The sequence below is a fragment of the Hypomesus nipponensis genome, chromosome 17 (assembly GCF_054491055.1).
Source record: "Hypomesus nipponensis isolate SF chromosome 17, ASM5449105v1, whole genome shotgun sequence".
Lineage (NCBI taxonomy): Eukaryota > Metazoa > Chordata > Actinopteri > Osmeriformes > Osmeridae > Hypomesus > Hypomesus nipponensis.
Window position 1 is genome coordinate 13,450,899 of NC_140377.1, and position 25,381 is coordinate 13,476,279.

At 39.4% G+C, this 25,381-nt stretch overlaps 1 protein-coding gene across 2 annotated transcripts in view; it reads left to right on the top strand.

Moving 5' to 3' along the window:
* Nucleotides 1-25,381, top strand: part of dxo (decapping exoribonuclease) — a 30,438-nt gene that overhangs the window by 2,342 nt on the left and 2,715 nt on the right. For both annotated transcript variants that reach the window (XM_084677524.1, XM_084677525.1), the window contains exons 2-4: nt 22,167-22,643; nt 22,820-23,046; nt 24,426-24,645. In XM_084677524.1, coding sequence (XP_084533650.1) covers nt 22,174-22,643; nt 22,820-23,046; nt 24,426-24,645 — 917 coding nt within the window. In that variant the 5' untranslated portion in view covers nt 22,167-22,173. The remainder of the gene's footprint in view (nt 1-22,166; nt 22,644-22,819; nt 23,047-24,425; nt 24,646-25,381) is intronic.

Here is a 25,381-nt window from a genome sequence, read left to right on the forward strand (position 1 = left end):
GGTGATCGCGAGCGAGTGCATGTTGAATGGGAGTCTATGGAGCTAACGGCTACATTTGTCTCTTTCGCCTGATTGTCGTTGATAAATCTCAAATTTGATTGTAGTTTTTGCATGTTCAACATAGATTACAGGTCAAAAGTTGAATGATGGCTGCATCTCGTTGGCTATATAGCGAGTTACGCTATCACGTGAGTGTGCGCCATTTCGTGCTGTCACGTTTATATTTGAACTGTTGGGAAAAGGCATCTGTAACAGAACTATGGAAGACCCCTTTCCAGCTCCAGCTGCCGTTGTTGTTCACAGGTTGAAAAACTGGGTGGGATAGTTATGTATTGCTAGGTGTGATGTAAGGTTAGTTGCCTCTTTTAGTTTACACAGTTTTTAAGTCGACATACCGGCTCGTTCACGTTAGTTGGCTCTCATCTCATTCGGCTTAAAGACTAAATGTTCCCACACCGGAGTTGAAGATTGCAGCTTTGAAACCAAGTCAATATTACTTGTTCTTCCTAACTAGCTGTAGGTGTCACGAAACAGAACACTTTACAACACAGTGAGTTCACGCCTTCTCTTCACCTGTCGGTGTCCACTCTTTGTGTCTGGAGACACCTACGCTTTCGAAACAGAAAGCAAACAAGATGACTGAGGCAGCGGGATCGACTAAAATGTGTTCTTATGTCAAATGTAATATAATCATTATTTAATAATCAAAATGATCAGTTGCAATATATTGCGACACCAAAAATTATTGCACTCATTTCCATATACCGTGCAATAAGTCAATATATTTACTATGGCGACAGGCCTAGTTGCCAATGACCAACGGTAGCTACGTTTTTCCAGCAAGTTCAAATCATTCCAGTGTTGTCCTTTTACCTTCAAATTCGTTCAACCCAGACTTCAGCTACTGGTTTTCTGCTCAATTTTCAAATTTTCCTGCAGCTCATCTTTCTGAAATTTTCGACTTTTTGTTTTGCATTTTTCTTCTTCTTTTCTTCTGTTTTCTGCCTTCATCTTGCACCAGGTCCTTTTAAAAATACCTTTCACAGCGGTACCTTTTAACTGACAGTACTTTTGCATTTTTTCCCTCTTTTCTGTACTTCTCTCCCTTCATCTTGCTGCAGGTCCTTTCTAACATACATTTCAGGCCTTTTGAAACTCCAGCAAATTTGTTTAGCGTTTTTCTTCTCTTTTCTGTAGTTTTATGCCTTTGTCCAGCTTCAGGCCCTATTAAAAATACCTTTTGGTCGCTTTGAAGCTTCAGCTTATAACTTTCTGAAAATTTTCAGCTTTTTTAGCATGGTCAGCTATCCCCATTCAGGTTTTCAGTATTCTCACTGCTGTTTTGCAGGAACAGCCTTTTCTAGTTATTATTATTATTAATTTTTGCCCCCCTAAAACTTTGTTAATATTTGGACTACACAGACAACCTAGGTGTCAAACGTTTCGTCTTGGTAGCAATTGAGTTGCTTGTATTGGGATTTACGTTCCGTTGCACGGTTCAAGTAGAAATTACGTTTTTGTGGCGAAAAGTGAAGCTAACGGTGGCTAACTTGCTAGCCACAGTCACTGACGCCACTAACGTCACGAATACTCCCGTGACTATCTCTAACAGAACATTAGTTTAGCAGCTCGTTAACTTCTGGGAGATGGCTAGGCTAACTGCTTTACTGCAAGGCAGCTGCAGAAACGCCACAAGCAAAGAGGCTTAGGTGATAACTGTTTGTTCATTTTACTTTGTGATATGACACACAATTGTAATGTGTAATGTACGATACAAGCTAATATTATTAAGGAAGTAAATCTACTTTCGGAAACGGTAGTCTACTATTTCACTGAAGCATTAGCATCGTGACATTAGCCTCTGTTGCCCAGGCAACACATACTACAGTGGTCTATGATGCATCTGTTTTCGATTGTTAAAATTAACATTCCTCACAAATACATTTTCGTTGTAGGATTTATTATGACATTAGATTACAAGTAAACAATTTGTGGGTGAAATTATCATTACCTGTGGTTTCAAACCAGTGTAGCTCACTGCAACGTTGTAGCCTAGTCTAGTAGCTAACAAAAACATCTCCACAGCTGTTTTCAGTACTAGTAGGAAGTCAAACGGCGGCACATGTTCGGCACTACCCTTCCTTAAATCAAAACTTTTTAAATAGGTGAAACTATCTGACTATTGACTACTAACCTGAACTCAATTGCCACAGCCTAAACTTTGTCAATCTGTTCATGAAAATAATTTCAGCCTAGACCGTACAACGAAAGTAACGTTAAATCGAATTCAACCAACGCAATCGCTACCAAGCCAGTCTAGTAGTAGTAGCCTACAATTTACCGGGGCAGCTTCTCCACACAGCAGGGCTATATCGCATTTTGCCTTGTTACTGACAATGATGGTTACCACTGACATGTTTATGAATGAGTGATTTTCCCATAAATAAATGTCAAGCTTATTTATGTTTTTGGGGGCATATTTTCAGTTAGCCTATGATACTATTTGAATCGCAATGCCATCTGAGATAGCTACTGCTGTTAACGTCGTTGTTAAAATAAGCTTCAAAAGGGGGTTCTTTATTATGAATGAATGCAATAGGAGTAGGCTAAATGCCTGAAAATATCACGAGAAGGGAAAAACTTACAATGACGTTTAACCCTTTCCTGCCAGACCATTCAAATATGTACATTAAAATGCCCATGGTTTCCTTCTTAATCTTTGCCGTCCAATCACCGATTTTATTTCTGAAAACTGCCAGATACTTATGACAACTTAAGCTCAAAGTACCTATCATTGGTTAAGGGGTTACTGGGAGGGGAAAATAAATCAGAGCCTGTTTAAGGAGAGCCTTGCCACTCCCTATTAAGCCCCATTGTACCGAATTTTGTTGCAGTTCCACCAGAGTTCCACTAGGAGTGATCGCAGTCGAGTGCAAAATGAATGGGAGTCTATGGAGCTAACGGCTACATTTGTCTCTTTCGCCTGATTGTCGTTGATAAATCTCAAATTTGATTGTAGTTTTTGCATGTTCAACATAGATTACAGGTCAAAAGTTGAATGAACAAGTACTTATGTCCTTTCGATTTCTTACAGGGTAAGTCGCTGTTGCCCATAACACGCTAGCACTCTGCAAAAGAATGCTGATTGGTTAGTGAACGACTGACTACGACCAGAGCTCTTGCTTGATGGCATCCGAAGCAGAACCAGAATGTTAGAGTATTAGCAACATTAGCAACAACATTAGCAAGCCAAAACTCTTTCTAGCATGTGTATTGACAGGGAGAGCCTAACCTGTCCGCTGTGTTGTCGATGCCTCGAGAGAAAAGTGGAAGTAACCAGACCTTGCCGTCAAGCAGTAGCTCTGGTCGTACGATGTGTATGACGTAAATGACATCTTCAAAGGCTTTTTAGAACGGAAAGGCGACTTTAAAAAAAATCTAACACCGAGTGGTGTGTATTTTTTTTGCCTCCCCTTTCGAATTCAGAATTCAAATTACTAGACAAAACATTATATCCTGAGAAAAGTAGATTTTGAGCGGTATAGCTCCATAGACCTCCATTCATTCTGCTGAGACCATGGGAGATTGCCTGCAGTGTTAGAATTACAGCTTTGAATTGAAATCGGAGACGATATTATGAGTTCCTTAACATGTGTTGTCAATATTGTAAATTAAAAGTCTAAACTTTTTACTTACAAAGAATTGGTTTTTGGGAGTGACGCAAGTTTTTTCAGGAAAGAATTACGTGTCCGGCTTGGCCGTGACAGGCAGCTCTGACTAGCACTGTTTAGCCTCGATTTGAGCAGATTTCTAAAAAACTTGGAAAAACAACATTAACTAGCTAGATTATGTACACTGTAAGCTAAATGCACATGCCTTGTTTGGACAAGTCGGTCGAATATGGAAGAAACTCTAACGTTTTTTAGTTATCGAGAGGAGTATCCAGCCATAGCGCTAGCTACTGTTCCGGTTTCCCATATGTCTCCATTAGTCACTAGAATGGTCAATTTTTTTTCAAAATATGATATTTCTAATCTGTCTTCTGTTCTACATTGCCCACAGGTTTGTGGATATTCCACCTACTTAAAGGGTTTAAAAATTAAATTGTCTGATGAGGTATGGTGGATGGAGAAGTTTTTGTAAAAAATGGCTGTCTGAAATCACCTTGATAAAATATGATTTGCCTTAAGTAATCATATATTTATTCACATCATAAAAATCCCCTGGTTCTCCTCTTCAATATGGTATAAACAGTTAAGGTGTATGATTTAACATGAAAATTCATAAAATATTAATATGAATATCATATTTCAACAGCATATGGAATGTTCAGAATTTTGGCTCAGGCAGTAAAGAGTTGAGTCATAGAGATTAGGTAAATTTTTACACCGGTCTGCCATATGTATTAAGTTTTGATTCAACTATTGTTGCTGATCACCATTCCTTCTTGCAGGGGAAATGAGAAGACAACTATTTCTTCACTCCAAGTATTTTGAGTTGTAAATGAGTAAAAACAAAAAATGCTTTTAAATATATGTAATCCTTATAAATAAGTAGGCTATACATTTTTATATAAAATATACAGAAATATCAGCTGTAAAATGTAATTTAAATACGGGCCCCTGCAACCAACGCAAGCAAGCACACTCTACAATTTCCCCAGAAATTTCCCCTAGAAATTTCCCCAGAAATTGTACCCTCTCTAGTTCTAAATATATTGTGAATACCCTCATTAACGTTTAACAATGTTAAGTTATTGTGAACACGTTTTTAAAAAGTTTGACACTGATAGGGCTGTCCCCATTTAGTCGACTAGTCGATTTTCTGGTCGAATGCTCTTGGTCGACTAAGATTTTTTTAGTCAAGCTGCCATATGGCAGTGTGAGATCTGATTCCTGCTTGTATCATCATTGATGAATTAACGAAATGTTCAACAGAAATTGTAGATTATATTATTTAAGACAATAATCAAACTCTAAAAATATATAATAAAAAATAAAAAAAGGTGTTACTGTTTTTCCTTTAGATACTGTTTTCCCTTTGTTTTGGTTTGGTATTTTGCACACGGCACGAGCACAGTTGACTGCAGAACCACAAACTCTGCCATAGCCTACTTTGTCGGTGTTATTAGTCAAAATGGTAAAGAAATCTGTGGTATGGCAGCATTTCATTAAAGTACATTTACAAAGTACCGGGTGACTCGAAAAACGTTGAATGCAAACTCTGCCAACAACGGTTTATTTTTCATAGTTCGACGTTGAATACGATGTAGCTTACCACCTGAAAAACGTAAGTTGGTCTAGCCCTACTTCGCTCATGCTAACGCACTGGGTTGAAAAATTAATATGCCTATTATAAGAATCACATCCAAATCGAATGACATTATCTTCTCCGGCCAAGACAACAAAATCTTTCTCTGTTGCAACGTTCCCCACTCAGCTTCTACGTAAGTTCGCATGCTGCAAGTTCAGGCAGTGATAAGCGCACTCTGATGATTTGCATGTGAAACAAACAATATTTTTTATTTGTAGTACATTGTAAGAGATACTAAATACCATCTGCATTTGGTTACAACAGGACTGGTGATACGAGTCTTATTAATAGTAGGCTATTAGCGGCTGAATCTGCAATGTCCAGCAGCCATTGAGTCAGATCGCAAAAATGTTTGTACTTTTTTTTTTTTTAAGCGTTTCAAAGTTCAATTAGTCGATTTTCAGTCGTTTTTGTCGAGTCTTGGTCGACCAAAGAAAATCTTAGTCGGGGACAGCCCTACACTTAATAAAGGCAAACTAATCAACAGTTATTGGCCAAAACGCATTTTTGCTTCCTGTGACCACTCCCAGTGGTCACAAGACACCAAATTGTTTGCACATCTTCAAAAGAGGGTCTGAGTCGAGATACCAAGTTTGGTGTTGATTTCTCAAAGAGTTGCTGAGATATGACCCAACATCCTGTTTAGTTGCTTGGTTGCCAATTTTGATTGGCTGTACCGGACAAACGGTTTTGAAAATAAAAAATCCATATAACACCTGAGTGAGGGTTGCTCTGACGATCGTGTGTGCCAATTCTGGGAAAGATTGGACAAAAATTGTAGGATGAGAAGCGAGAAAACGTGTTTCCTTAAAATTCAAAATGGTGGAAAATATATCCGGAAATTTACGTCACAGGGTGTGTGGGAATACAATGGTACCTCCCTTTTAAAAATCGCCATATGGTTCAAAGGTTACATGTGTAAACAAAAGTCCAACTTTGACCAGTTGGTAGTGCTAGAGTGCTCCAATGGGAGACATGAAACTTGGTGAACATAAAGCTGCTTCGCGGCGTATTAATAATAATACGAAAATTTAGAAACACTTAAGTGGCTCTGCAGCTTTGCTGCTTGGCCACCAATAAGAAAAGGTAGAAACACTTAAGTGGCTTCGCGGCTTCGCTGCTTGGCCACCAATAATAACTAGAGAGGGTACAATTTCTGGGGAAATTGTAGGGTGTGCTTGCTTGTCGGTTGCAGAGGGGTCAATTTTTTAATGACATTTTTACAACTGATATTTCAGTATATTTTATATAAAAATGCATACTTATTATTTATAAAGATTACATAGATTTAAAAGCATATTTTTGCTGCTCATTTACAACTCAAAATACTAAGAGTGAAGTGATTCATTCATTAATAAAGAACCCCCTTTGAAGATAATTCCAACAACGACATTACCGGCAATACAGTAGCTATCTCAGATGAAATCGCGATTCAAACAGTAGCCTACTGTAGCTCTACCATCTGCTAACTGAAAATATGCCCCCAAAAACTTAAAAAGGCTTGACATTTATTCAGTGGAAAATTGCTCATTCACAAAAAGCTCACTGGTAGTGATCATTGTCAGTAACAACGCAAAATTCGATGTAGCCCTGTGTGGAGAAGCTGCCCCGGTAAATTGTACAACTACAGTACACTAGACTACTACTGCTGTGTTCGTCTTGGTAGCTAGCGATTGGATTGGTTGAATTTGATTTAACGTTTCGATTTAACGTACGGTTTAGGCTGAAATTAATTGTTTTCATGACAGATTGACAAAGTTTAGGCTGTGGCAATGAAGTTCAGGTCAGTAGTCAGATAGTTTCACCTATAGAAAGACCTTTTGATTTAAGTAAGGGGAGTGCCGAACATGTTTTGTCGCCGCTTGACTTCCTAAACAGCTGTGGAGATGTTTTTGTTAGCTAATATGTCTCGCATAGGCTACAGCGTTGCAGTGAGCAACAGTGTTTTGAAACCACAGGTAATGATAATTTCACCAACAAATTGTTTACTAGTAATCTAAAGTCATAATAAATCCTACAACGAAAACACATTTGTGAGGAATTTTAACAATGAAAACAGATGCCTCGTAGGCCGCTGTAGTAGTATGTGTTGCCCGGGCAACACAGGCTAATGTCATGATGCTAATGCTTTAGTGAAATACTGTTTCCGAAAGTAGATGTACTTCCTTTATATCAGCTTATATTGTACATTACATTACACTTGTATGTTTCATATCACAAAGTAAAATAAGTAAATAGTAATTACCCCGGCCTCTTTGCTTGTGGCGTTTCTGCAGCTGCCTTGCAGTAAAGCTATAGTTACAGTGCGTGTCCACTGCAGCGACGCAATGCGAGCGACAACATGTTTTCCATTCATTTTTTATGGAGCCAAGCAAATCGCTTGCGTAGTTCATTGTGGGTAGCGACGCAACGCGACAGAGTTGAGATTTTCTCAACTTTATGCAAATGTGGAGCGATTTTCACTGATGATGGCCAATCTGAGTGTTTTCTTGTTTCTCGTAACGTAGCAACCATGGTAAACATTTCTAGGTTTCAAGGTGGAGGAGCAACTAATTGTTTGTGTGGCTGCTTACCCAGTCCTGTACGATACATAGCTGTATTTGTACAGAGATGTTAATAATAAAAAAACGATGCATGGCGCAAGGTTGCCGAAGTTGTTGGTGCTTGTACTTTCTAATTCAGTCTAGTGACATTACGTAACTTCGTTCTGTAGTAACTAGCTAGCTAGCTAGCCCGGCTGGAACTCACTATCGTATCGACAGATTAGCAGAGACTGAGGAATATAGTAAAACGTTTTTTATTTTGTATACAAGTTGTTCTTTGATCGATATTGCAACTACGTAAACCCAAGTCTGCACACTTGGCCATGACAACTACAACAGTGATTTTAGAGAACTACATTTTACATTCATCTGTTTGAAATGCCCCCGAGTGTGATGAACTGTGGGAAGGCGAGCGATGGCAAGCGATTCGCGTCGCTGCAGTGGACACGCACTGTTGCATAGCTATCTCCCAGAAGTTAAAGGTCACATGACATGAAAACTTCACTTCAGGAGGTTATTTAACATTTATATGAGTTCCCCTAGCCTGCCTTTGGTCCCCCAGTGGCTAGACATTTCGATAGGTGTAAACCAAGCCCTGGGTATTCTTTTCCGCCTTTGAGAAAATGAAAGCTCAAACGCTCCGTTTTGAAAATCCCCTATTGTGACGTAACAATAGGGAAGGTTACCTCCACTCTCTCTGCCATGCCCGCCCATAGAATCTGGTCCGCCCATAAGAAACTGAGCTACGACCATGCAAGTGTTTTTATCCTTGAGAGACATCATGGTTTGCAAATAAAGCATTACATTTGCTCAGTTTGGATGTACAAAGTAAAACAAGTCTTTTTACAGTTCCTTCATCTGAGCCTCTGAAGACCCAGTGTCTTAATTTAATTTTCTCTGGAAATGTGCTGACACAACTTCCCAAAGTTTTGTTTGTCTGCGCCAAACATTTCAGCCACAACAGTTTCCTCAACTTGACCTAATACAAAGATGGCCTTGCTGATATATAATTCTGGATCAGTACTTACTCTCTTTGGTCCAGCTACAAACCTCAGACAAGTAAGTTAACTAACGCTATATCAGTTTGTTGCTCTGGTTACCAAGCTTGCTACCCTTAGAATGTGTCTGTAACATTAGCTCTGCAGCTAACGGCTGAGTTACTGTTGCTAATGTAAAGGTAGATGGCATCAAGTATGTGTGTGAATACACATGCTGTAACGCGAGTGTTGTACACTTCTTTGTTATTTGGATAACCGTTCTGCTCTTGGTGTTATGACACGCTCGATATCCGCCTTTCCCCTTATTGAAATTACTATGAGTGTGCACCCCTGCAAACAAGGGTGATCAGATGAGAAATGGCAAATTCGAGGCATACAGCAACGGGGCTACGAGCCCTTACAATACATCCACTGTAAACATTAGCTCATGGTGCTGCCTCTCTCCTCCTCATTAGCATTTAAAGCTACAGACACAGAAACAGCGTCTTGTGGAATGCTCATTGTGGGACTGCTCGTAGTGGCTGTAATTATGCACCAAGGCTGAATTTCGGGAAAGAGACTCTATACACTATTAGGGGACCACTAAGGCCTATATAAAAGCATCCAAAAACAGCATATCATGTGACCTTTAACGAGCTGCTAAACTAATGTTCTGCTAGAGGTAGTCACGCGTGTTTTTCTGACGTTAGTGACGTATAACTCACGTCAGTGACTGTGGCTAGCAAGTTAGCCACCGTCAGCTTCACTTTTCGCCACAAAAACGTAATTTAAACTTAAACCATGCAACGGAACATAAATAAAAATACAAGCAACTCAATCACTACCAAGTCGAAACGTTTGACTCCAACGTTTTCTATGTAGTCTAAATATTGATGGATGCTTGGGTGGAAAAATAACTTGAGAGGGTAACATTTCTGGGGAAATTGTAGGGTCTGCTTGCTTGCATCGGTTGCAGGTGGGTCCGTCCCCTTAAGTTTTTCTCTTCTAGTGACATTTTTCAAGCATTTAGCCTTCTCATATTGCATAATTCACTAACCCCCTTTGAAACAAGCTACTGTAATAACGTTGTCACCGGCAGTATTTCAGATGGAATCACGATTCAAACAGTACCATCTGCTAACTAAAAATATGCCCCTAAAAACGTAAATAAGCTTTGGATCTATTTATGTAGAAATTGCTAATTCAAAATAAGTTTGATACAAGCAAGCTAGTTGTGGTGGCTAGCCAAACTTCACTGATTGAGGGGATTGTTTGAAAGCGCCGGAATTGAGAACGTTTCTGTTGATATAAAGTTTAGGCTGTGGCACTGAAGACAGCGACGCACCACACAAGCTTGAGTTTAAATACAATATTTAATGTGACATTACTGACTGGACATGCAAGTCTTGATTTGCTTAAATGTACATTTATGATGCTGCTAGTACACCATGGTACATACGATACTCGCTATGCAACAGCACATCTATACACGTTGTATCCATGCGTCGTTGTGATGTTGGTACCACTGAGTCCCCGTTGTTGACACACGGCACTTTTTGCCACAAAAACGTAAGTTCAGCCTAAACCGTGCAACGGAACGTAAATAAAAATACAAGCAACTCAATCGCTACCAAGACAACATTTTTAACACCCACATTGTCTATTTAGTCCTAATATTGACAGATCCTTAGGGGTGGGAAAATAAATACAAATAATAAATATAGCTGCTAGTAGCAATGCGGGTTTCTCCGCAAAATGGCAAAATATTATAAAAATGTACATTGTAGAAGGTCAAGGACAACAAGAGAGCAAAACTACTTCATGTTGGGCCAACTACAATAGGCTGAATGGGGATTTGAACTCATGAGCATAAGGTTTCAATGCAGCTGTCAGACCAAATAGTGTCCTAGGGCCAAATAGTGTCCTACCTGACGTCACAATGCCGTTCCAAAGCAAGGAATCGCTATGCCGACCTTAAATTCCTGAGATTTCTACGCGTGCTAACAGGAAACTGTCATGGTTGCTTTACTGGTTACTAGGTTGGAAGTTTTGTATTTAGGCTTATTTAAACCAGTTTATTCTACTCTACTATTTAAAGTTTTCACTCGTTCGTCATTCCCGAGACAGCAACACGCGCAGGTAGAATAGTATACGTGTTGCCTTCCCGGTCTGTTTTAATTGATGCTAAATAATATATTTTTTTAATGAAAACAACTAGCCAGCGAGCACCAGCTATCGAACAAGTGAAAACTTATAGTAGAGTAGAATAAACTGGTTTAAATAAGCCTAAATACAAAACTTCCTACCTAATAACCAGTATAGCAACCATGACAGTTTCCTGCTAGCACGCGTAGATATCTCAGGAATTTAAGGTCGGCATAGCGACGGACGCTCGGTACGGCACACTCACAGAAATATTTAAGCCTAATCTTTTAGATTTATGTAATTGAATTGCATATAGAATTTCCATTCATTTACATTACATAAGTTTGAATTTAAACAAACTAATAAACTTAATATGATTTGTATTGGTCAATGTAATAAAACGTATTAGTTTGAAATGCATAAAAGCAGGTTTATGTTAATAAAGACTATTTGTTTGAAATGCATTATAGGCAGGGTTACAGGATAAACCCTATTTATTCAAAATGGATAAAATGCATGTACTTTTTATAAATACCCTAAGGATGTTAAATCCCATAAAATGTAGGTAAAAAACTGGCAGCTGTGGTTGCCTGAAATCTACTGTAAAAAATATGGTGGAAATGTTCTTCTGTTAACAGTATAATTAAAAGTGAACTGTGACATTTACAGTAAAAACTTGCAGTTTTGGTTGCTACAAAACACATTCAAAATTGGTATGAAAAGCAAATACTTTTTTATTTACATTTATTCATTATTTAAATAGCACAAAGTCAATACATACTTTGGACGTTTGCTTCAGTTTGCAGAACATTTTGAATAATTGCAATCTTTACCAGAAAGTCACATATTCAATAACCTTAAGACAACGCATTATACAGAATGGATTAATGAACCAAATTCTTGGGTTAGAACTTTGTTTTGGACGGGGGGTGGGGGGTTCGGACAGACCTGCCCCAACTGCAAAAAAAAAGGGAGGAAACACTGCACAAGTACACATATAAACATAACTATTGCTAGAGCTATCCTTTTCTAAACCAAACACCACAATATAAAGGAAAACCCAGGTCCATTCCAACCTATTGAGTTTACAGGCTTACGATATACAGCCTGCTGTAAAAGTATTTAGGACACACAAAATGCTATAACTTATAACAGTGATATATGTTCTCAGGCTTAACATATTTGTATGCATCTTTACCCCAACTGATGTTCTGGGCATTGATGGTTGTTTGTTGTGTGGTCAAGGCCAGAGATAACATCTGACGCACTCTCCCTAGTACGCTACATAACTGTTGGCTGCTCAAATACCATTAGTACTATAGAATAAAAAAATGTGTACAATGACTATAAAGATATTCTATTCTACTAATGGTATGGTACTATAAAGAATGAAGAAAACCATAAAATACATAAAAACATGTCTTCACTGTGGGAATCTGAAGCCAAAAGAAAGAGAGAGTTGAGTATTGGGGGGTCAGATGGCTGAGCGGTTAGGGAAGCGGGCTATTAATCAGAAGGTTGCCGGTTTGATTCCTGGCTGTGGAAAATGACTGTGTACTTGGGCAAGGCACTTCACCCTACTTGCCTCGGGGGAATGTCCCTGTACTTTCTGTAAGTCACTCTGGATAAGAGTGTCTGCTAAATGTAAATGTATTGCACTACTCAAGTCATTTTTTGATTAAGAAATTAAAATCTAATGAGACCTGTTGCTAAAGACATAAGAAAGTCAATTAGAAAAATTCATAAATACATAAAAAAAACAATGTGCCAAGATTTTTTAACAATGTGTCTACATATATATATATATATATATATATATATATATATATATATATATATATATATATATATATGGTGAAGGGCTGTAGCATGGGCCAACATAATTATGACCATGATTTGTCATTAGGCTCCTTAACATCACTGCAAAAGAGCTGCAGTTCCTGTGCAGACAGGAGAACCTAGCAGAACAACCATCTCTCCATCGTAGCCAAAGCCCACCTGAGAGGTCACGACAGCTAGTCAGACTCGTCAGATCAGAGAGGTATATTAACATCGCATCGTTTGAGTATCGTAAAAGTCGAGACTTCAGGACCCCGGGTTCTGGACTGGATGGAGTTCTACAGAGATGGCGTTCAGCTAGGTTCTCCTGTCTGCACAGGAACTGCAGCTGTTTTGCAGTGATTATCTCCTATGTATGCACAAGAACACTGAAGCTATGCAAGTGTCTTTTTAGTACAGGTTTACTGTGCAACACTAGTTCACTCCCATATTAATGCTTAGCTATAAAAATAGCATTTGCATTCGCCTGACCAACAGCTGAGTTAGCTAATAGCTAATCCTAAATTTGGAGCCAGGAAAACCTACACATATGTATATATAATTTGAACAGTACTTGCTACGAGTCTCTAGCTCAGGCAACATACTCTACTCTATGTTCCTATTTTACTGACGCCAGCCACAAATTAGCCACCCTATCTGAAGGTTCTAGCATCGACCATGTGAGACTTAGAGCTAGCTATCAAACTAGACGAAAATATTTGGTATCATGACGGATTTACTGGATTTGATTGTTCAAATATGAGGTACAGTATTAACTGCACAAGTAAAACATAAGTAAGTACATGGATTACAAGCTGATATATTACCGTTACAGAGCAAAAGTCACGATCCCGGCAGGCAGGGCTGAGTTGAAATGGTGGAAAGAAAAACCGTTGGGAAAGCGCGAAGTCTGACGTCATTTCCACCTCAAAACGATTTCACTTACTGAAAATTGAATGTAAACAAATCTCATATGTTTTAACCACTTGAATCTTGCTTGTTTCACAGTTAACCATATTTAAAACATTATAGTATGTTTTAATTGATTATGTTTAATATATTTAAGAATTAATAGAATTATGCTAATTCTAAGGAATTCTAATAAATACATTTTGAGACAATGACTATTTAAATAAAATCTAATAGATATAAATACTTAATTATAAAATATGCCATGATTTATTTCTGTGAGTGCATTGTGATGTCAGGTAGGACACTATTTGGCCCTAGGACACTATTTGGCCTGACACAGCCTCTCTATCCTCTCTGCTACACACCAACTGTTGAGAATTTATGAGTAGAAAGGGCTGAGTATTAGCTTTGGTCAGCTTTGGGACAAAGGTTAAGAAGCGGTTGACATTTCAAAGTGGAATTGCATGAAATTGCACATGGTATTTCATAATGATGTCTTCCTGTTTAACTAAACAGATTTTCAAATTTAAGACGGGCTAAAAGACTGCGGCTGGATTCAAACCTTCAATCTTATACTTTCCAGTCCATTGAGCTATTCTCAGTGTTGAATATTGTCATGTTCAGTGTAGAAAACTGTATCAAAAAGTAAGTTGTTTCTTCTGTGGTAAGAAGTGTTAGATTCAGCCAAAGTTTAAACTACTCAAATTCAATCATATTTTAACATACCAAGGTGAAATTGTTGATGGTACTTCAGAGTGATGTCATATTAAACCCAATAAGGTTTGAAAACCATCAGTCAATTATATTTGATTTATTGACACAAAGATACTGAGGCAATGTGGACATTTACATAAATACACCCCTTTCAGACATTTTGTATTACATTTCTCATTACATTTCACCCTATATAAAAACACACGTATGAGTAATTTTATATCACGGTTACGGTATATATCACGTTATAGTAATTGTTCTGTAAATTCAATTAAGAAATGGTACAAAATAACCATACCGTACTTCATCATCGCACTCGATTATTTATTACAAACAAAAACAACTGCCTCACATGAGACAACACTTCAGTTAAAAACAAAAGACTCAAAAAAGTTACGAGTACGAGCGAAGGCGATCAGTCTGAGTTTTACTATCCATATAACTTGGGTTTCGGCGTATCAACCTCGTCAAAGGTCGGTCGATATGTTAAAGCCTCAGTTTGATATTTCCCGGTATGACCTCACTCTCAGTTAGTAAGTAGTTAGCCTTCACTAGTCATCCTAGATCAAGAATGCTAGCAACGCCACCAGTGTAATTTTACAACAATAATTTTACAGCACGAGACATAACTTGAACAACAAATCGAATTGGTTACCTGCAGAATGGGTCCTCAAATATATAATTAATTATCAACGGCATGAATGTGGTCCGCTTAGACAAAATATACTCCACATCGAAAATTCCGTCAGACCAACGCAAATGTGCTTCAAGTTCAAACAAAAATAGCAAATCAAATAAAAGTTCAACTACAATTCTTAATATTGCAAGAATTCGATTTATATGATGGCTTATATACAATACAACAACCAGACACTTAATTGACACGTGTAATACAAAAATATAGTGTAACAGTATACCGCGGTTGAAACGGTATAGCCAAATCTCTCCCGGTATACACCGTCATACCGCCTAGCCCTACTGCCCGCACACTATCCCAATCCATGCTGTTTACCTCCCTCCCAGCGCAAGTCACGCCAGCGCAAGTCACGCCAAAGCAGAAATGCTGTAGCGTACGCATGAGGTTTAGATGTCGACCAAAAATTGCCTCCCACAATCAAAACACATTAATCGCAATACTGTTTCAATAATTTCTCAAAGATGGTTTGAAGACCGCTTTCCATAACCACAGTCGATTTACAATTGGCATTGGCAATAGGTCAATAGCACAGCCCATGTTCAACTCCTTGCCAATATTAATTTATAATGGTCGACTCTCACTTCCGATTATACCACATAACATGCACTCTTAGGGTGACCAACAAGATTATTTTAACTAACAAACAACAATATTACAAACATCTAACTGAACGAACGCAACAACTGAAATCCCTTGCATAGCGGTTGTAACCAAACTATTTTCCACAAGTCTTGGCATTCTTTGACATGCCGCACTGCATGCTGGGTACCCAAGAGCGCTGACGCTGATGATCTAGCTGTGCTCCGACTGCGTGATATGACGAGATGGCAGTGACTAAGGTCTCGGAGTCTCCTGAAAGGGAATGCGTCTTTCTGCCTTGAAGCTGGGTGCGCATCATCATCAAGAGTAGAGTAGAGTAGATTTTATTTGGACATGGACATGACAATGTCATTGGACGAACCAGATGCATTGTTTACAGTGTATTAGCATAAATGCTAGTTTACAACACCTGTCCACAGGAGGCTTTTTACAAACAACAAAATAAACTAAACAAAACAGAAACAAGATCAAATACTGATAAAAAACTGATAATTAAAAGTAAAAATGCAGAATACAATAGAGTACAGAGCAGCAATATAATAAGTCAAATATATATAGGCTACGTAGAGTAAAACAAAGGCAGCATGATCAAACAATAAACCAGTTGTAAATTATTTGTGTGAGCACTGTTGATTTGATTTGAGCCGTTGTTTAAGTTCTCTGTTAAAAGTGTTGCTATTAGTCTCTAGTTTTAGACTAGTGGGCAAGAGGTTCCACAATTTTGCACCCTTTGCCGAGAAAACAGACATGAAAGATGTCTTGTGTATTGGAACAAGACAATCACCATTGATGGAGGCTCGTGTATTTGCCCGACGAGAGCTCTGACGTCTGATGGCCAATTCAGACAACAGTGGTGACACATGGTTATTTACACACTTGAAAAACAATTTAAGATTACTCAAATTAATAAAGTTATCAAAGGTGAGAAGGTTGTGTTTTTTTAGAATGCCACAGTGATGCCATCTCATGGGTTTCCGGTCCATGACTTTTATTGTCTGTTTGTATATTGAAAAGATAGGTTTTAATATGGTAGAAGAAGTTTGTGACCATGATGTGATACAGTATGACAAATGAGAAAAAATGATAGCGTGCATAAATAATTTGGCCGTTTGACATGACAAGTCCCTTCTTATGAGACGGAAACAGTTTAGATTTAGTTTGACCTTCTTTGCAACATACTTAACCTGCGTAATAAATTTTAAATTCTTATCCAGGATGATGCCCAGATATTTTACTTCATTTACTGATTCAATTAATTTATTTTTGATCCGTACCTCAAAAACATTGGTGACAGGTCTATTACGGATGGAGAAGCACATAGAGACGGTTTTCTTCACATTAATGGTCAACTGAGACAGCTCAAGCCATTTGGAGATGCTGAGTAATGCTTGTGTCAGGTGCTCACCTGCTAAGCTGGGTGTTTTACTGGACACATGGATAACAGTGTCATCAGCATACATTTGACAGTTGGACCCCGGACAGCAGTTTGGTAGGTCATTGATATACATAGAAAACAACAGTGGACCAAGTACAGACCCTTGCGGTACTCCCATGCTGCTGGCACGCAGATGGGACCTGACCCCATTGACCCTGACACATTGCTCTCTCCCCTCCAGGTAGGATGTAAACCACTGCAGGGCTTCTGATGACATTTTGAACTGTTTTAACTTGTTCATTAGAGTACTGTGGTTTACCGTGTCAAAGGCCTTTTTTAGGTCTAGGAACACTGCCCCAACAACATTTCCTTTATCCATTGAAGCTTTTATGTTTTCAAGCAAATAACAATTAGCTGTTTCAGACTCCATGTATATGTCAAGATAACATTCAAGCTAACAATTTCGCCAAATCTGACTGCAGCTTTGTATACCATATGTACTGTGTTATGGTTGTTTGAGTTAAACAACTTGCTTAATGAATTAGATGGTTGTTAAATGTCAAATCCAACTATAAATGTATAAAAGAGAGTGTTCCAATCAAATCTGAATTATTTTTAAACCTAGAGGTTTAAAAGACAACCTTTGCCTAAACTGAAATGCACCAACTCAGAGAACTGTTTCAACATTCATTTACACATTTAGTCTCTTTTTTACTCTACTCTTAATGCATAACTATGTTTAACTTAATGTCTGTCACCAACTGAAGCTGTCCAGGGGTCGGGGCTGAAGAAAAGCTGTCCAGCTAGAGGGGGGTAGTCCAGAAAGTGATCTGTTTTTCTCTCAGCATCCTCTGTTGAACTCTGTTGAGCAGGCCTCTGCATGACTTTCCAGACCTGTAAAAGTGAAGAATGGATCCATATCAGTTGTGAAAAATGAAGCTTTTTACATCTACACTTGACATAAACTACAGTTTTAACTGTGAAATGCACTCGCATTACTTGAACTTGAATCCAAATGTGTTGAACTGATGGAGACCCGGCCATGCAAAGTCACTCCAAATATTTGGCTCGATTCCAGGCTCTGGCAAGAGTATTTAGCTCTAAACTGGTCAATATACACATCTGACCAAAGACCAGCTTGACCTTTTCCTGTAAACAGTGATTCTGACTATCAGAGACCTTTAAATAGGACCGAGTGAAACTAGCCTGGCTAATGTAGGTCGCTTTCTCAGGAAAATGACAAATGAAATAGGCTTGTTTTGAAAGATCTTATATAATGGCTATCTTCAGCAGACTCTTGTCTACAAAAAGCAGCCCTCCCTGACGTTTTAGGACAAGAATTTAGTGAATGACAATATCGTTGTACACTGCCAGTGAGTGAGCAAGCCGAGTCTGTCACTGAGGCTAAGTCAAAACAATGTACCCCCGGGACGCAGTCTCACTCCACTTGCAAGTTTTCCACAAATCACAAAAATAATCGGAGCATCTGGCTAAAAGCACAATTCCCACATCTCCTAAAGCCTGCCCTCCTCTACATTTTTGGTGTCGACCGAACTGTGAAATGGTGAACTTATGAACATGACGCGACCAAAACATGGCTGCCGCCTATATAAGCTTATGCGGTCTCCCTGGCGCATAGGCTTATAACAAACACTTTCTCGACCCAAATCAACATTTCCAGAAAGGATGTGTGTGCGTCTCGCCAGGCTCGCGCGTGTGTCAAGTAGGTTGACCACCTGTCCCTCTTTGCGCTGTATCGCACAGCATATTCAATATGCGACGTGCGGGACAAGGGGTGAAAATGCTCTGTGACACAACGCAAAGCGGGACAGGTGGTCACCCTAGTGTCAAGGAGCAGGATGAGCCTGTGAGAATTTGGAGCGCGCGCTGTGGAGCAATTCAATTTAATTCAATCATATATAGACATACCAAGGTGAAATTGTTTATGGTACTTCTGAGTGATGTCGTCTTGAACCCTATTAGGTTTGAAAAACCATGAGTCAAAATTTAATTATATTTATTGACACAAAGATATTGTGGCAATGTGGACATTTACATAAATACACCCCTTTCAGCCATTTTGTATTGCATTTCTTATTCAATTTGACCATTTATAAAAACATGTATTCTACACATCTGTAACAAATTTCAAGTCGATTGGATCTATGGTTCATGAGGAGAAGGGTTTTGAAGGTTGTACCAAATTTGGACTGTACAGCAAAATCTATCATGGCGGACCTTATGGGTTCTTGAGGCTTTTTTGTTCCCCGTGAGAAATAAGGCATTAGAGAGTAATGGGGCGCTGGGGAAATCATGTAGACTTTGGGCGTGTTTTATAGCGCCATCTATGGGCGCACATGGGCCAATAGCCGTCTGGAATTGATGAGTGACCTGTTGTATTATTGGGTCAAATTGGAAAAAATCGAGTCCAGGACTTTTTGAGCTATTGAGCCATTTAGTGGAGAAGAAAATAATAAGAAGAATACTAACAAAAACGATAAGTTCTGATGAAGAAAGTGTTTTGTCCGTCTCTTCATAAACGGAGTGACTAAGTTCAGTTGAGTTCTGGATTTTAATAAGTATTCATCAATCTGCAGATTGGGAGAGAAAACCAGACTTCTGACAATAAATGACAACACAACACCAGGCTTAGGTCTCAATCATGTCTCTCTCTGCTCTGAAGGCCGGAGGACCATCTTTTATAGGGCACAAGAATGTAAACATAGATATTGACAGTCAGGCAGTAATGAAGTTTAGGGCTGCACGATTATAGCCAAAATGATAATCACGATTATTTTGATCAATATTGAGATCACGATTAATTATCACGATTATTTGTTGATTTTAACCTAATCAAATTTGATTGTCACAATGTATTGTACCTGCAGAATGGATGTAAATAAAACTCAAAATATACAATCAATAAAAAACAAACGATCTCCGTCCACACTAGCGTTTTCATATAATTTTCCAAATGTTTACCGTCCACACTAACACGGTACATGACAATCGTTGTCATGGTTACGCCACTCCTGACCTTCCCTCCCGCCACGGTGCCCTGTTTACATACTCCTCTGGCAATACTATTTGGTGTTTTAAAATTGTCCCACCAGCTAGCTGTTCAGCCAGGTCTCACCCAGAACCGCCGCTCTATGTTTGGTTTAAACCGTCTCCTCTGCCTTGTCCCCCTATCGTTCAGGCACACCGAGCAGGCTACAAAAATCACCTTCTGCGTAGGAGTAACGCATAGGCTATCTATTAAATGATAAGCTAATACTTGTACCTGAAGTAGCCTACACTAACTAAACTGGTAAATAAATTATAGAGATGGAGCAGCATATTTCTTTCACCTTCCATGTTCATCTTGACATTAGCTAAAGCTACCCCCAATGCCATAGCAACTGAACGTCATAGTATCTGAAAAGCTCGGTGGACCCCGTCCACACTAGCCTACTACGCAAACCCAGCGTTTTCAAATGTCTCCGGCTGGGAGAGCGTATTCGAAAAGCTCAGTTTTCAGTGTCCGATTACGCTGTATTAGTGTGAACGGGAGGTACAAATGCAGACATATATATGCGTTTTATAAATTTACTCGACTCCATGCAGCACCGTAGCCGGCTGCAGCCTACAGATTGGAGAAAGAGTTTATCATAGCCCAATACATAAAATGACAAATATTCAGACTTTACAGAGCCGTTTATAACTCCTCCCCAACTGCAAGCGGCAACTCTCGCTGGTCGTTGCATGCAGCCGCAGCCGATGTCGAACGTACTTATTGGTTTATGGAGCGCTAGATTGGCTTTGCAAAAAATAACTTTGATACAGAGCGTTCTATTAACGGAATGACGCATTGAAAATATCGCTCGATCACGTGAATTTGATCGTGGGAAGCCGAAATCGTGATCGTGATTAAAATTACATTAATCGTGCAGCCCTAATGACGTTACAACAGTCTCAGAGAAAGAGATTCACAGCTCCCAACACATGACCACTCAGACTAAAGCGTTCATAGTTGGAGCTCTCCTTGTAGTCATGACAAGGACCATTTTGCCAGTACTTTCTCCTGATCTCAAACATCTATTAACCCTGACACATAGACACAATCTACTCTTATTAATAGCAAGCTTACATGAGAACATACTAACTAGTATCCAATGACTAGTTCTCTTGATTAGTGAATAATGTAAGCACACAGGAAATCTAAATTTCTTCCACAGTTCTCTCCTACTGGAGGAACCTTAAATATATATGTGAGAGCACAATGGTTGTGCTCACCGAAGGTGTGAGGTGTCACTGGTCTTGTCAATGGAACCATTTGGCAACTTTTTTAAAGTATACTTCATACCATTCAGAATCTTATTGGCCATTCATCCATTTCCGCGTCTCGCGCTCGCCATCCACTCAAAACATATTTTTTAAAGTCAGCCTACTATCTTTAGCCAGCTCACAAGCCCAAACAAGTGTGTGGTGGCATGCCTGTTGTTTTGTTTCCGGTCTAACTAGATCGTTTTTCAAACGTCATTAGTTGTTGCTACAGCATGTGAAAAAAAACGACCGGTCAGTTGTAAAAGCGAATACCATTTTGAATAACAAAACAGAATTTCTCTATTTTCCTTACTGGGCTTAGTCTAGTTTAATTTAATTGCCAATGTCTTTGTTAATCGCATTAGTGCAATCGCGGTATCCTACTGCACTCTGTTGGATTATAAAAATGACACCTGGAAAATATTAACTGTGTGCCTGGTTCTCGAGTTGAGATATTCATAGGAAACTCACTGCAGACCAGATGACCAATCAGAGTGAAGGGGCTGTGACGCGAATAGAGCAAGCCAAGCTGCAGCAAATTATTTTATGTTGAAATGCTTATCCAAACAACGTCAGCTGCACAAACAACTGCACTCCGTTGGGTTATAAAGAGGACACATGCCAAATATGAACTTTGCAGAGTGCCCGGTTCTTGAGTTGATCGGGATTGACTAAACCCATTCACATTTACACACACATAGAGATTCCTGGCATTATTAGAGAAATGTATTTGTCAATTTTTAAGTATGTTTCTCTCTCTTATGTAGCTACAGTATGGACCAACGTCAGCACAGACCCCCAAATCCAAACTTCAGTCACCATCAGTCAGCCACATACAGGCGAAACAGGGATGAGAGTTGTGGAGGTCACTTTCAACCTAAACGTTTCAGATGCGAGAACCAACACCACCAAGCTGGTTCTTCTGCTGGACCACCCCCAACAGCCCCCCAGACACTTGGCACCAGACGACAACTATATGAAAGAGACTTCCCCTTGTACAAACAACCTGTGGAGCTCGGTCACTTCTCCTTGGACTCTCAGCGTCGTTTTTTCAATGATGCAAGGCAGCTGAGATATTACATAGAGCCAGAGAAGAGTCCAAATTTTGACCTGAGAGCTGGCTACAAAGACCGCTTTGTAAAAAGAGATGATGGGGTGAAGGAGAAACTGGATCACATCCTGAAATGGATCCTGTTAAACAGAGCCAAAGTTCAGTCAAAGGGAACAGTAGCCTCGTCCCCATGGTAAGCTGTTGCAGTCCAAACCGTGATTATAACTTCAGCGTTGTCTGTTAATAATAATAATAATAAATGTTTGTATTGCACTTTACATTACAGCAATCTCAAAGTGCTACAGAGCATATCATAATGCAAATTATGTTCAACACAGCCTTTGATCCACCTCCCCTTCCCTCTCCCAGTGATTTGGAGGTAGACTTTGTGACTTGGCGGGGTCATCTGACGAAGCTGTTGACCACACCGTATGAGATGCGTGAGGGCTGGCTGCTGGCCATTTCCAGGCTGGGGGGCACTCTGTATATCAGCGAGGTGGAAACTGAGGCAGCTCGCACAGCCCGGGAGAACCGTGCTGAGAGTCATGAGGAGATGATGTACTGGGGATACAAGTTTGAACAGTATACCTGTGCAGGTAAGGATGTGTCTATTCAGGAACAAGGAATTCACAGTACATTATTAGTAGGGCTGTCAAAGTCAATAACGCGTTAACGCAATCTATTTTTAACGCGACAAAAAATAAAAAAGGGCCGTTAACGCAGGTTTCTTTTTGACCCTGGGAGTTGTCACATGATTTTGACTGCAGATGGTAGCTGAATGTTGGAGAGAGGGATTTTAGATGGGAAGTTCAATTTTAAAAAGTTTCGAGACGGGTCCGTTGACAAAACTAAGGCTGTGTGTAGCCTACTGATTGTCAGGCTGAGTTTAGTTATTAGCGGAGTACTTCCAGCCCAAAATATCTCATGCAAGCAAAGCACACAGCTAGCAGCAGCGTTAGCGGTAGCAGCAGCAGTGTTTGCTCCGGGGATATATGGCAGACAACACTCGCAAAAGAAGCGAACAGCTGACTGGGTTCAACAAGCTAGAAACTGTATTGTTCAATATTAAGGTCAATCTGTGGTTGCTTCAGTATATGAAGTATGTTTGAGTGAGATTTGAATATTATGGAGTAGGATATTGTTATAGGCTATGAGACAACATGTCTTAGGGTGCAAAAAACGTGGTCGTGCAACACCAAATCATAACAATTAAAGGTAGTAGCCTTTTGCGATCGCTGCTGTCCATTTTTGTTCGTGACAAGAAAGTGATTTTCCCTCACACATTTTCTGTCCAATAGATTAACAACCTGTATGACCGCGTGTCATTGTTTTTTTTTTTTATGTCAGTTTTTTTTTTTTTTCTAACATTGGTTCGCTTAAAACAGGACCGTGTGAACACTAACCGGACCTAATGAAAAATGCAACAAAGTAGCAACTCATCCACTGATTCGGACCAAGCAAACGGACTAATAGGTGTGAAAGCACCCTTAAATGTATTTTATATTCCAGAATAAGTCATTTTGTGGATGTTTATTATACAGCAGTATAGTTTGTGAGTGAATAAAACTCCCTTACAATTTAAGTTCTGTTCCATCTGAACTTGTTATATGGACATTATCATCCAGTTAGGCTTTGAAGTTAAGTACACCCTTTTAATGTTATTTCCACAAAAATAATTTATTGGAGTAAAAATTTAACAGATCAAATAGATTGAATAATTTTGCGATTTTTTTTTTTTAAATTAATATTTTTTATTTTTCGCTTGACAGCCCTAATTATTAGTATCATTAGTATATTATTGAGGTGAACAGTATATTGATGAGTTGAGCATTTTTTATTTTTTGGGGGGGGAGTGGTTGCTCAAAGGAGATACTCCAGGCCTAAGCCAGGCCTTTTCCTTAGCAGAAATGTCCATTGTCCACCCTGATTCATGCTCAGTATTTGCTTATAATAATACTAAACATTGTGACAACAGATGACATCCACAGCCTTCCAGACCCAGCTGGGGTAGTAAACACCAATGAGGCTTTTTGCACTGTGGTCCAGACCCGACTGGCCAAGCATAGACTCCTTTTCTCTGGTGAGGTGGATTGTCGAGACAAGGACCCCAAGGCTCAGCCCGCCCCAGCATGCTACATCGAGCTGAAAACCTCAGGGGAGATCTGCACCCCCAAACAACGCAGCAACTTCCACAGGTACCCGTGGAGGAAATTGTATGGCAGATGCTGTCTTCTCCCAGTAGGACCTGGTACTTCGAAGAAGATTAATTCCACAATCAAAGAATCCCAAATCCTCCATTCCACTCCATTCCTTTTTCACTGGGTTCCAGTTCCAAACAGGATGAAATTCCTGCAGCAGACAGGAGAGCGAGGAATAAAGAGCATGACAGATCAACCTTAAATGAACCTTAATAATCAATATCAAGGTTAACCCTCGTGTTATCTTATGGTCATTCTGACCCATCAGTCATTGTGACCCACCGTCGTTTGCGACAACTTTACCGCATACAAAAACAAAGTGAAGGATTTTCTTCTAACCGTTGGGCTGTCTCAGACCCCCTACATTGCGAAGGTTAAAAGAAAATTATTGGGTGTGCTTTGCTTTCGACAAGGGCACAACCTTTGTTCTCTATCATATATATTCTTATTGTTTGTTTTTGCCCCCCTAAAACTCAGTCAATATTTGGACTACATAGACAACCTAGGTGTCAAAAGTTTTGTCTTGGTAGCGATTGAGTTGCTTGTATTTGTATTTACACTCCGTTGCTCGGTTTAAGTAGAAATTAAGTTTTGTGGCAAAAAGGGAAGCTAACGGTGGCTAACTTGCTAGCCACAGTCACTGACGCTACTAACGTCACTAATGTCACGAAAACTCGCCTGACTATCTCTAGCAGAACATTAGTTTAGCAGCTCTTTAACTTCTGGGAGATGG